Raw genomic sequence first — 13,159 nt, forward strand, 5'->3', positions numbered from 1 at the left:
CTCTTTAAATTTTCTTGAGTGGAAAATCAGCAACAGTGGAGATTGAGGTTGGTAGGTTTCGGTGGAAACATCCCCTGAAGCATTCGATGATGTTAAGAGGGATGTGCTGTTGGGAATTGCTCATTAGTTAATACTTCAGGTGAACACGAGAATGAGGACGTCGATAATACAGTTGTTAATAGAGAAGCATTATATATCCCAGGGAATGTTTGAAGAGGATGTTTGGGAAATGTTATTAGAAGTAAACCTACTGAGGTTCAGGTACAGCTTCGTTTAGAAAGATTAAAGAGGGAGGATAAGAAAGTGGCTGAGACCCTTTCTGGTTCAGCTAATTCAGCGGACGAGTTTGCATTAACCCATGAGGTTAAGTTTTTCCTGACTGAGAGCTTCCAAGAGAGTAGCTGGGATAATCAGGGTGAACTGGAATTTTAAACTGGGGCTAGTAATGAAAGCGCAGGAGAGGCAGCTGGCCCGATTACTTGAGTTCAAGTTGTTGAATCACCTGTGAATTCACAGGGTACTGAACCATTGTGTTGAAACTCAGTTAAGGTCTGAGGTGTCTGACTCGGTTGAAAAGGAATGCAGTCCTTTTGTGTCAGATAGACTTGGTTCAGTGAATAATGGGTTAACCTTGGTACCAGTGGAAATTGAGGACTCTCAGCCATTTGAGTTAGACAGTGTTCTAAAGGTAGGCGATTAGATGAAAACTGGTGAGGTGAATGTTATTGAAGACATTGAGAAGGGTGCTGTCTCTGGACTTTTGAATAAAGTAATTGTGAAGTCTGGATTGGTTTCAAGACCATTGACCATGCTGACAGAAACAGCTCTCTCAGGTGCTGAGACAGTACACGTTGATTTGTTTAACTAAGTTTTTGCATTTAAAGATAGACAACTTGGTGATGTTGTTCAATTTTGTGAATTGGAGAGACAGGGTTCGGAGAATTCTCCAAACAAATGGAAGTGTTGTTTTGACCAAGAGAGGCCATCTGCAGGTGTTCTTATGGAAACATATAGAACTAGAGATCTTGGAGATAGAATTAGTGATTTTTTTTTAACAAAGGACTTCTTTGGAAGTTTAGCGAATGGGTTTAGTTTACAAAACATGAGTGAGGAGTTAGCTCCTGTGCAGTATGAAATTCAGGCCGTCCTTGAAAGCCGTGTTGGTGCTGATCACGTGATGGTTAAATATTCTGTGGTGAAGTGAAAATGAGAAAATGGGTGATCAAACTCCATTTTGAAGATAACAAGATTTGGTTTTGTAACAAAGTATGTGAAAAGTAAATACAATAACATGGTGGACTGATTGTCTGGATGTTAAGTTTAAGAATGAATTATAAACTAGTATTTTTACACGCAGTCTGCTACATGTTAGTCAGATATGTGTAACGGGGGTTTTTTTCTTTTTCTTTGTTACTGTGTATGTAATCAAAATGGCGTCTTTGTTTTGTTAATAGTAGGAATGCTAGCGTCTTTGTTATGATAAGTGCTGGAAGCTTGTTTGGGACTATAAACTGATTGTTAGCGGGGTTTTGGGGAGTCGGCGCGATGGAGTGAGAGAGAGAGGACGGGGTGCTGGAAGCTGTGCGACGGTACGGACCCCGAGCGGGGGTCCCCGGCCCAAGGTTTTCGGTGATGAGAGGAGACGGAGACAGAGGAGTGTGGAGCGACTGGTCGACCACCGTGGGGGTCCCAGGACGCGGGTCGAGAAATTCGGAGGGGATCGAATACCAGAAGACTTCAGTAATTGAGCTCCAACGGTTGTGCACGAAGTGGTTTGGACTTTGATAAGTTTGGCGCCTTTTCTTTTTTTCTCTTATTCATATATACTGTATCGTTAGTAATCGCTTAGTTATAGTAATCTTTATAAATTGTACTCATTTAATCGCATAAGGTGTACTGTCTGTTTTTTGAGCGAGGCGGGGACATCACACAGCATCCACACCAGCTGATTACCCAGTTTGGCGGGGCCGAAGGCTGCTCCCCCTAGACTAGAACGAGTTTGAGCGATGCCTGAGGCGACCCAGGGGTTACATTGTGGGGGCTCGTCCGGGATTGATTTCTGTGGAAGCTGTGTGATCGCCCTCTTTGAATTGTGTCTGCGGCGAAGAGCTGGTGTGCCTTTGTGGGTGTGCGATTGCCGGTTGTCTCTGTATGTGTGTTGGGTGGGATGGCTGCTGTTGGTAGCCCGGAGGTCGTTGTTCGAGTTCCGACTAGCGCTGACGAAAAGGTGGTGGGGCTATGGGCTGTCCATGCTGTTAAGAGTGCAAGGAAGGTCTGGTTGGAATGTTTCAGCAGTGGTAGGCTCCGCCCGGTTGTTGGAATAATGTCCAGCCCTAAAGGGGCGGAGACATGGGCGGAGCAGACCACTCAGTTGTTGGGTGAGTGGCAGTGCTTGGCTGAGGGAAAGCGACAGGGATTGGTTGAAAGTTTGAGTAGGCGGGCTGGTAGCGTTGTTAGAACTGTCGGGCGCAATTATCTCGAAGTGACAGCTGCCAGTTCTGGGAAAGTGTGGGAAAATGCGTGTGGTTCGACTGGAAGTCAAATGCCGCAGCTGGGGGGCTTATCATATTCGTGGCAGGAGATTGGTGGGAAGTTTTTAGGGTATCCCTTTTGGTTAGGAGGGCAGATAAATTGCTTGCGGAGACAGGGGGATCTGTCAAGGGGATCAGTTGTTCCGTTGATCCGAGAGATGTCGGGAAACTTAGAGGAGGCCCAGTGGGGGAACGGCTTGGGGTCTCTGGGGGAGCACGTTCCCAGCAATGTACCAAGGAACTCCCGCAAGGAACAGACCCTATTCCTGAAGGCTTAGAGGGACCACGCAGTCAGGTGTTGTATCGGATGGATGGAAGTCAAGTTAAAGTCATCCTCGGCACCGGGGCACCGGTTAAGTTGCTGTACAGTTTGTTTTATAACCGCTTTTGGAAGCCTTTACCCTTGATGACATTGACGGCACTGGAGATTTGGGGTACCAGTGCCGGTGATTATAAAGACGACGGTTGTTGGTCAGTGAAAATGGAGTTCTTAGAGGCAAATGTGGAGGTGACTGAGGTTCGTGAATCGTTAATGCTGATGTGTCCGGACACTGTTGAGACGGGCAGCGTTTCGGTTATGGAGAGAACCAATATCCTGTTGGTGCGCTTGGGGGCCTGCCCGGAGGAGGCGGGTGAGAGCTGTTTGGAGGCATTATCGATGCACCCAGAGTTTCGAGCTGCTTGTGCGGACGTGTGTAGCAGTATTGGGCCGATACCGAATTCAAACAAGAGCCGTTGGTGGTATGGCCTGGAGGAGTATCTGAGGGTGAGACCCTCTTAGTGGACGCTGCGAAATACCACCAGGGAGGGGAGTTGACTGCTGAAGACACCTCGGTGAGGCAGAGGTTGCGGCGACAGGCCCCTACAGTGTGGCAGACGTAGGCAGCGTGTGTGTGGATTATATTGGGCCGTAGAGGCGATGGCCTGTCTGAGTGGTGCGAAGAGGTTTAAGGTGCTGGATCTGAGGAGTGGATGTTGCCAGATCCCGATGAGCGAGGCCGCCAAGGAGAAGACGGCGGTTAAAAGTTTCCTAGGAGACTTTCCGGTCCGAAAAGATACCACAGGGTATCTCCGGAGCCCTTGCAACCTTCCTGCAGGGCATGTGGAAGACCATGGGGTGTGGAGGCGTTTGGAATTTTGACGTATGTGGATGATCTCCTGGTATTTGGATTTGCCTCGGGAGAATATGAAGTGAGGTCGTTGCTGGAGCGGCTGAGAACTACAGAGTTAAAGTGTTTTCTGGACACGTGCCAGAGCTGGCGAAGGTCGCAGCTCGTGAGTGTCTGTCTCTACGGAATCAAGTTTGAAATGAAGACTGAGAGACCGGAGAGAGTGATCTGGAACCATTTGAAAGACTTACAAGTTGGAGAGAACGAAGAAAGTTGTTTGACTGAGGGCCACAGCGAACAGAGCCTGGAGAAGGGAGTTTGCGGAGGTGAAGAAATTGCGGACAAATCTTGGAAGGGGGAAGCGGTAGCTTGAAGGGAACCTGAAGATGACCATCGACAGTTCAAATGAAGTGCGAAACCTGAAGGTTGATCTGGAAGAAGTCATGAGGAGAAAAAAAGCTGGAGAGAAGTGCAGTGAATACTGAACTGGAGGGTGACCAACCTTTAACTGCTGCTTTTCAGGTCGGGGTGGAAGAAGCTGTTGGAGTAACTGCATTCCAGATTGAGATGGCCGGGATGCGGGAGTCAGAGCTGCTGAGCCAGGGGCCAGAGAAGATGATAATCTCAATTGCAGGAGGCTGAAGAGACTGCAGGAGCAGTGCAGGTCACGTGTTTCCGTTTGGAGAAGATCAAACAGCAGCTACCGATCGAAGAAATGAGGATGAATACGGATTCAAAGGCTGATGGCTGGATGTGTGGTACATGCTGCCTTTTGCTGACTTTCCCTCGATTGAGGAAGAGACCTTTGGCCCTTCTTCCACTGAGTCAGGTGTAGTGGGGAGGGTTAGCTGTGTGCAGTGTGGGGCATGAGTGAGAGGTTGACAGAGGAGTTGGTAGTGGACCCAAGGTATCCCCAGCTGTGTCCTAGCCTAAGGGTTTAGGTGAGGGGGGTACGGAGGTCTCAGAAGGGTTTGGGAACGCGCAGATAGTTGGCCTATATAGCACCTAAGGAACAGGGCGTGAGGTTTACTGTGTGGGGAGGAGATGTCACTGCTTGTGCGTGGGTTACGGTGTGTTGGCAGGAAAGGTGACGAGTTATCTAATAGTCATGAGGACATGACTTTTATTTGGTGGGGGGAGAGTGTAACGGGTTTTTTTTTCTTTTTCTTTGTTACTGTGTATGTAATCAAAATGGCGTCTTTGTTTTGTTAAAAGTAGGAATGCTGGCGCCTGTGTTAATAGTAGGAATGCTAGCGTCTTTGTTATGATAAGTGCTGGAAGCTTGTTTGGGACTATAAACTGATTGTTGGTGGGGGTTTTGGGGAGTCGGCGCAATGGAGTGAGAGAGAGAGGACGGGGTGCTGGAAGCTGGGCGACGGTACGGACCCCGAGCGGGGGTCCCCAGCCCAAGGTTTTCGGTGAGGAGAGGAGACGGAGACAGAGGAGTGTGGAGCGTCTGGTCGACCACCGTGGGGGTCCCAGGAGGTGGGTCGAGGAGTTCGGAGGGGATCGAATACCAGAAGACTTCAGTAATTGAGCTCCAACAATTGTGCACGAAGTGGTTTGGACTTTGATAAGTTTGGCGCCTTTTCTTTTTTTTCTCTTATTCATATATACTGTATCGTTAGTAATCACTTAGTTATAGTAATCTGTATAAATTGTACTCATTTAATCGCATAAGGTGTACTGTCTGTTTTTGGGCGAGGCGGGGACATCACACAGCATCCACACCAGCTGATTACCCAGTTTGGCGGGGCCGAAGGCTGCTCCCCCTAGACTAGAACGAGTTTGAGCGATGCCTGAGGGGACCCGGGGTTACATTGGCTATCAGGGGTATCAGAGTCATGCTGCACAGAACCGTCTGCGTCGGCAGACTTTTTAGCCATACTTCGAGTTACTGGGCAGGAAGGATAAATGTTAAAATCCATCTGTGGGTCGTCCATGGTTGGCTTAGTTGTCAACAGCACTGCAGGAACAACTTTAGGTCATTCCCTAACAGCAAACTAACATCTTCCAATGGTAAACTGGAGTATAATCCAATTTTAACAGGTCCCAAAACCAACCCTGACAGTAAAGTTACCTTGTACAACGGCACAGAAACCATGCCATCCACAATGCCTTTAATAAGATTTACCTCACCAGTGTTAGTCTCATCACCAAACTTTAGAATGCTGTCTAATATAAGTGACTGAGTAACCCCAGTAACTCGAAGAATTTTCACTGGTACTTGGGTTGACCCTTCCTTTAATAATACAAACCCATTTGACATAAAATGATCAAAAGTCTTCTTAATTCGGTCAGAACTCTCAGTCCATAACTGAGCCTCAACAGAATGTTCAGAACCCTGTGGGTTTACAGGTGCTTCAACAAACTGAACACAGGCATTCGGGACTGCCTCCTTTTCCTTTTTCTTATTCAGGACAGAACAATTAGCCATCATATGACCAGCTTTCTTACAATAGTAACAAGTATGACCAGAAAATTTCTCCTTCAACTGCTTCCCTTCATCCTTACTCTTGTCACTAGTCCCAGCTGTAATTTCTGGTTTACCCTGGTGATCCCTGGCACTCTTTTGGAAGCTCTTATTCTGGGTAAACTTAACCTTGTGAGTTAAAGCAAACTCATCTGCTAATCTAGCAGACTCCTGCAAAGTGGCAGCATCCTTTTCATCTAAATACGTCTTTATGTCATCAGGAGCACACCTTTTGAATTCTTCAATTAAAACTAACTCTTTCAAGCTATTAAAATCATCATATATTTATCATCATCATATATATCATCATATATGTGCACCAGCGATCAAAACACACAGATCTCTCATAAGCAAATTACATATGTCCGTTTCACAGATTTCCTCAAATTTCTGAACTTTTGCCTGCATGATTCTGGGACCAACTCGTAAGCTTTGAGCACAACCTGTTTCACTAGGACATAATCATCTGCTTAATCAACTGACAAAACAGAATAGGCTTGCTAACCCTTCACCTTAATCACACTTTGTAAGAGAATAGGCCAACCCTCTTTTGGCCACTTTAAATTCTAAGCAACCTTCTCAAAATGCTGGAAGTATTTATCAACTCCTGTCTCATCAAATGGAGGTACCAATTTAATTTCCTGACTGGCCTCAAACTTATCACCAGAGTCTAACGCTAGACCCCTTTGCTGCAATCACTCTATCTTTTCCAGCTCGAATAGCCTCTGTCTTTCTGCTTCCTCCCTCTGTTTTTCTGCCTCCTCTCTGATTTTCTGCCTCTCTAGCCTCAAACTGTCTCTGCCTTCCCGCAGCCTCCATCTTTAATTTTTCTCACTCGTACTGGAGCTCAAGCTCACTAGGTTTACTTTCAGGAAACACCTCCAACTCCTCCACTTTAAACACACCCTCAGATATATAATGTTCAGCTGTTATCCACTGCAACTGTGCCCTCCTCATTGTCAATTTCAACATAGCACGTTTTAACCTTCTAGCAAGACTCAACAACTCAATCCGTCTGGCATCCTCTAATGCCTCAGAGGTTGCCGCTTCCAAACAATAATCAGCATCCGCTGCTGATTTTCCACACACAAATCAATCAAAAGGGACTTCCCCAATGAAATCGATAATTAATGACTACGCCCCCATACCTGTTCATATTCCAGATGCAGGCCCCAATTTTGTTATGAATCGTAAAGCTTTAGAAACGAATCAGCACCAATAGACTACACCTGGAACAACACACACAAAATGCTGGTGGAGCACAGCAGGCCAGGCAGCATCTATAAGGAGAAGCACTGTCGACGTTTCAGGCCAAGACCCTTCGTCAGGACTGCCTGAGACTGCCTGACGAAGGGTCTCGGCCTGAAACATTGACAGTGCTTCTCCTTATAGATGCTGCCTGGCCTGCTGTGTTCCACCAGCATTTTGTGTGTGTTTGAATTTCCAGCATCTGCAGATTTCCTCGTGGAGTCTACACCTGGAGTCTGTTTTTGATGTTAAAACTATCTTTATTAGAATCTACTTATAATATAGTAACTTAAGCAAGATAAACAAAAGTTAACAGTGTTATGTGTATGTATGTGTGTAAATATAAATCCAAAACTATTGAGCTCGGGGGAAACAAGGCTTGGAGTCTTGAGATGGTAAATTATGAAACTTCAGTTCAACCACAGAATAAGTGATGAGAGAGATATTTGTAATCCAGGGTAAATGTCAAGGGAAGGCAATTATGTCGAATTCCACATGTTCCATGGTGTTAAAACAAGAGAACAGTCACTGTAGATTTTATCTGTCATCCTTCCAAATCCACATACTAATTATCACCCAAAGTGACTTGTCACAAGGTGTATCGTCTTCAAATGAATTACCACACCACACCCAGGCAAGGGTTAACACATCAGTGGTCTTCACAGGATACCCCAAATCAGATCCACTCCTATCGATTAAACAAGGTGACAACCACACATTCGATGTACGCTGAATCGATAATTAACCCACACTCGTGGGCATAGGAAAATTCCAAACAGTGACCCTTGGCACCTATTTCCCTTGTTTCGATCCTTCCATTTTTCCTCACTCATCTCCGTCTGACTCTGAGTGTCTGTGTCCTCAGTTAAAAATAAACAAGCTGGGAGTGATGTAAACAAGCTGCAAGTCAGACTGATTCACTTTCTTAATCTCTCTCTCTTAAAATGAGTCCACAGCAAACAAAACCTAGGGATTCATAACAACTGACTGGTGTGCCAGTAGTTGGGACGACTGAGTGAATCCTTTCTCACAATTCTCAGCAGGTAAATGGCTCCTCTGCAGTGTGAACTCGCTGATGTCTCTGTAGTGTGGAAGAGAGAGTGAATCTCTTCCCACATTCTGAGCAGGTGAATGGCCTCTCTCCAGTGTGAACTCGCTGGTGTTCCAGAAGGTGGGATGACAGAGTGAACCGTTTCCCACATTCTGTGCAATTGAACAACTTCTCACCGGTGTGAACACGCTCATGTCTCAGTAGAGTGGAAGATTGAGTAAATCCCTTCCCACATTCTGAGCAGGTGAATGGCCTCTCCCCATTGTGAACTCGCTGATGTCTCTGTAGTTGGGATGACTGAGTAAATCTCTTCCCACATTCTGAACAGGTGAATGGCTTCTCCCCAGTGTGAACTCGCTGGTGTTTCTGTAGGGTGGATGGATCAGTGAATCTCTTCCCACAGAATGAGCAGGTGAACGGCTTCTCCCCAGTGTGAACTCGCTGATGACTCAGTAGTTGGCATGACTCAGTGAATCTCTTCCCACATTCTGAGCAGATGAAAGGCTTCTCCCCAGTGTGAGCTCGCTGGTGTCTCTGTAGGCTGGATGAATGAGTGAATCTCTCCCCACAGACTGAGCAGGTGAACGGCCTCTCCCCAGTGTGAACTCGATGATGACACTGTAGTTGTGATGACTGAGTAAATCTCTTCCCACATTCTGAACAGGTGAACGGCTTCTCCCCAGTGTGAACTCGCTGATGACTCTGTAGTTGGGATGACTCAGTGAATCCCTTCCCACAGACTGAGCAGGTGAATGGCTTCTCCCCAGTGTGAACTCGCTGATGACTCTGTAGGTGGGATGACTGAGTGAATCCCTTCCCACATTCTGAGCAGATGAACGGCTTCTCCCCAGTGTGAACTCGCTGATGTCTCTGTAGGGTGGATAACCGAGTGAATCCCTTCCCACAGTCTGAGCAGATGAATGGCCTCTCCCCAGTGTGAACTCGCAGATGACACTGTACTTGGGATAACTGAGTAAATCCCTTCCCACATTCTGAACAGGTGAATGGCTTCTCCCCAGTGTGAACTCGCTGATGACTCTGTAGGGTGGATGAATCAGTAAATCCTTTCCCACATTCTGAGCAGGTGAACGGCTTTTCCCCAGTGTGAACTCGCTGATGTCTCAGTAGTTGGGATGACTGAGTGAATCCTTTCCCACATTCTGAGCAGATGAACGGCTTCTCCCCAGTGTGAAGTCGCTGATGTCTTAGTAGGCTGGATAAGTCACTGAATCCTTTCCCACATTCTGAGCAAGTGAACGGCTTCTCCCCAGTGTGAACTCGCAGATGTACCAGTAGGTTGGATGACTGAGTGAATCCCTTCCCACAGACTGAGCAGGTGAACGGCCTCTCCCCAGTGTGAACTCGCTGGTGATTCTGTAGTTGGGATAAATGAGTGAATCTCTTCCCACAGACTGAACAGGTGAATGGCTTCTCCCCAGTGTGAACTCGCTGGTGAGCCATTAGGTCAAATGACTGAGTGAATCCTTTCTCAGAAATTCAACAGATGACCAGCCTCTGCCCGGTGTGAACTGACTGGTGTGTCCACAGGTGGGAAGACCGACTGAACCCCTTCTCACACACAGAACAGATGAATGGCCTTGCCCAGTGTGAACTTGTTGATGTACCTTCAATCGTGATAACCGAGTGAATCCATTCCCACTGTCTGAGCAGGTGAACAGCCTTTCTCCTGTGTAAAATGACAGGCTTGCTATTTGGTCAAATGACCAATTGAATCCCTCTCCACAGTCTGAGCAGGAAGGATGGTCGATTGAATCCCTTGCTCCACTTCTTAAATATCCAGACAGGGACAGCAAAACTGGCGTGCTGTGTTTGAGATTCCCGGCGACAAATTCCTTCTCATTTTTATCCTGTGAAAAGATTTACAAAATCCATCAATGGGTGTAGGACAACATTTCAGATGAGATTACTTTAGTTGCCAAAGTTTGATCTGGTATCATACTGTTACAGTGAGGTTCAACGAAAGTTGGACAGAGAAATCATCTCCTGACTGGGCAGAGTACTGGTATCTGGAATGACCATCAATTCTCTGATGCTCTTCCTGTCTCTATAAGAATGGGGCATTTCTGCCGTCTCCAATCTGTGACCTGGCTCAGTTTGACTCTCTCCATTGGTATTATTCCCTGTTCCTGCTGAGCTGCATGGGTGCCTGGCCCCACAGTAACTGAAACAGTCTCACGCAAATTGTCTTTGTGGATGTGCATCTGGGATTTTCTTTTATGTATTATTAACTGAAAGTGCTACAGTTTTAACACCATATAAAAAAATTCCTGCTGAGATGAATGGTTGGTCCGCACAGCTGTTAAAAGGGGTTAGAGTGATTTTTTGTAATATTTCAGGTTCTTGTAGAAAAGTACAACACAGAAACAGGCCCTTTGGGCCACCTAGTCTTGTGCTGAACTATTTAAACTGCCACTCCAACACCCCTACCATCCAGGTACCTACACGGACCTCTTAAATGTTGAAATTGAGCTCGCATGCACCACTCGGGATGGCAGCTCATTCCAAACCTAGATGACCATCTGTGTGAAGAAGTTTCTCCTCATGTTCCCCTTAACATTTCACCTTTCACCCTTAACCCCTGGCCACTGGTTGAAGTCCCAACCCCATCTCAGTGGAGAAAGCCAGCTTGCATTTACACTATCTATGCCCCTCTACCACAATCAAATCTCCCCTCAATCTGCTACATTCCAATGAATAAAGTCCTGACCTGTTCAATCTTTCCTTATAACCCAAGTCCTCCAAACTTGGCAACATCCTTGTGAATTTTCTCTGAAATCTCTGAATCTCTTTTAAATCTTTCCTGTAGGTAGGTGACCAAAGCATCACACAATACTCCAAATTAGGCCTCTTTTACAAGTCAACATAATATCCATCTATTGTCAGTATTTGGCTCATGAAAGCCAATGGGCTAAAATCTTTTTTTCCATCCCTATCTACCTGTGATACCACATTCAGTGAATTAAGGACTTGTATTCCCAGGTCCCTTTCTTCTACAACACTCCTCCGTGCCCGACCAGTCACTGTGAAAGACCTCCCTTGGTAGGTCATACCAAAGTGCAACAACTCACACTTGTCTGCATTAAATTCCATTTTCCATTTCTCAAACCATTTTTCCCAGGGGCTCCAGGTCACACTGCAAGCCATGATAGTGTTCCTCACTGTCCACTACACCTACCAGTCTTGGTGGTCATAAATCTGCTATTCCAGTTAACCACACTATCATCCAGATTCCTGATATAGATGACAAACAACAACAGATCCAGCACTGATCCCTGTGGCAACCACTAGTCACAGGCCTCCAGTCAGAGAGGCAACCATCTGCTACCACACTCTGGCTTCTCCCAAAGACAGTGTCTCATCCAATTTACTGTCTAATCTTGAATGCTGAATGTCTGAACCTTCTTGACCAACCTCCCATATGAGACTTTGTCAAGTGCCTTGCTAAAGTCCATGTAGACAACATCCACTGCCTTGCATTCATCCACTTCCCTGATAACTTCATCGAGAGACTCTATAAGATTGGTTAGACATGGCCTATCATGCACAAAGCCATGCTGCCTATACTTAATCAGTCCACATCTATCCAAATACTTATATTTCCGGTTCCTGCACATACATTCCAGTAACTTTCCCACTATTCACTACTAGTCACCACTCTGTGGGTTTGGAGATTTCCCTTGAATGTCATAGAATCATAAAAATCTATAGCACATTACAGACCCTTTAGCCCACAGTGCTGTGCCGACTATGTAACTTACTCTAGAAACTGCCTGGAGTTTCCCTAGCGCATAGCCCTCTATTTTTCTGAGCTCCATGTAACTATCTAAGAGAGTGTTAAAAGTCCCTGTTGTATCCGCCTCGACAACCGCTGCTGGCAGTGCATTCGACACATCCAACACTCTCTGTGTAAAAAACCTACCCCTGACATCCCCTCGGCATAAATTTCCAAGCACCTTAAATCTATGCCTCCTCCTGTTAGCCATTTTAACGCTGGGAAAAAATCCTCTGGCTATCCACACACTCAATGCCCCTCATCATCTTATACACCTAAAAAAGGCTCTAAGCATAAACAAGGAAATTGTACATTGCTTTGAGGATTTGTTAGAAGTAAACAAAATTATGAGGGTATAGATAGGGTAAATGCAAGCAGCTTTTTCCACTGAGGTTGGGTGGGACGACAACCAGAGGTCATGGTAAGTGGGGAAGGTGAAAATTTAATGGGATCATTTGGAAAAGTTCTTTGCTGAAATGGTTGTGAGAGTGTAGAATGAGATGTCAGCACAAGTGGTGAATATGAGCTCGATTTCACCATTAAGAGAAGTTTGACAGGTACCTGGATGGTAGGGGTATGTAGGGTGATGATCCCGGTGCAGGTAGTTGCATTAGAGAGCTTAAATGGTTTTTTCGGCATCGACTATATGGGCCAAATAGCCTGTTTCTCCACTGAACTCCTCCATGTTTCTGTGACAGAGAAGCTGGCCAAACTTGTTTGGAAGGGAAAAGGTAGGAGTGACAACGGAGCAGCAATGGCTGGAGTTTCTGGGAGCAACTCGGGAGCTGAGTGATAGACACATCCCAAAGAAGTGGAAACATTGGAAAGGCAGGAGGACACCACTGTGGCTGAAATGAGAAGCCTAAGCCAACTTTGTGCATTGACTCATAACATTTTTTGGGTGTATGTTTGTCAGAAACACATCCAACAGTTTTCCCATCAGAAGTGCAGGTA

The 13,159-nt window shown here is 46.1% G+C and overlaps 1 protein-coding gene across 1 annotated transcript in view; it reads right to left on the reverse strand.

The window, feature by feature from the left end:
* The window catches only part of LOC140722432 (uncharacterized), a 358,127-nt gene that overhangs the window by 203,606 nt on the left and 141,362 nt on the right, over positions 1 to 13,159 (reverse strand). Inside the window, exon 6 of the mRNA XM_073037172.1 lies at positions 8,431 to 9,757. Coding sequence (XP_072893273.1) covers positions 8,431 to 9,757 — 1,327 coding nt within the window. The remainder of the gene's footprint in view (positions 1 to 8,430; positions 9,758 to 13,159) is intronic.

This window comes from Hemitrygon akajei, unplaced genomic scaffold (assembly GCF_048418815.1).
Source record: "Hemitrygon akajei unplaced genomic scaffold, sHemAka1.3 Scf000077, whole genome shotgun sequence".
Classification (NCBI taxonomy): Eukaryota; Metazoa; Chordata; class Chondrichthyes; order Myliobatiformes; family Dasyatidae; genus Hemitrygon; species Hemitrygon akajei.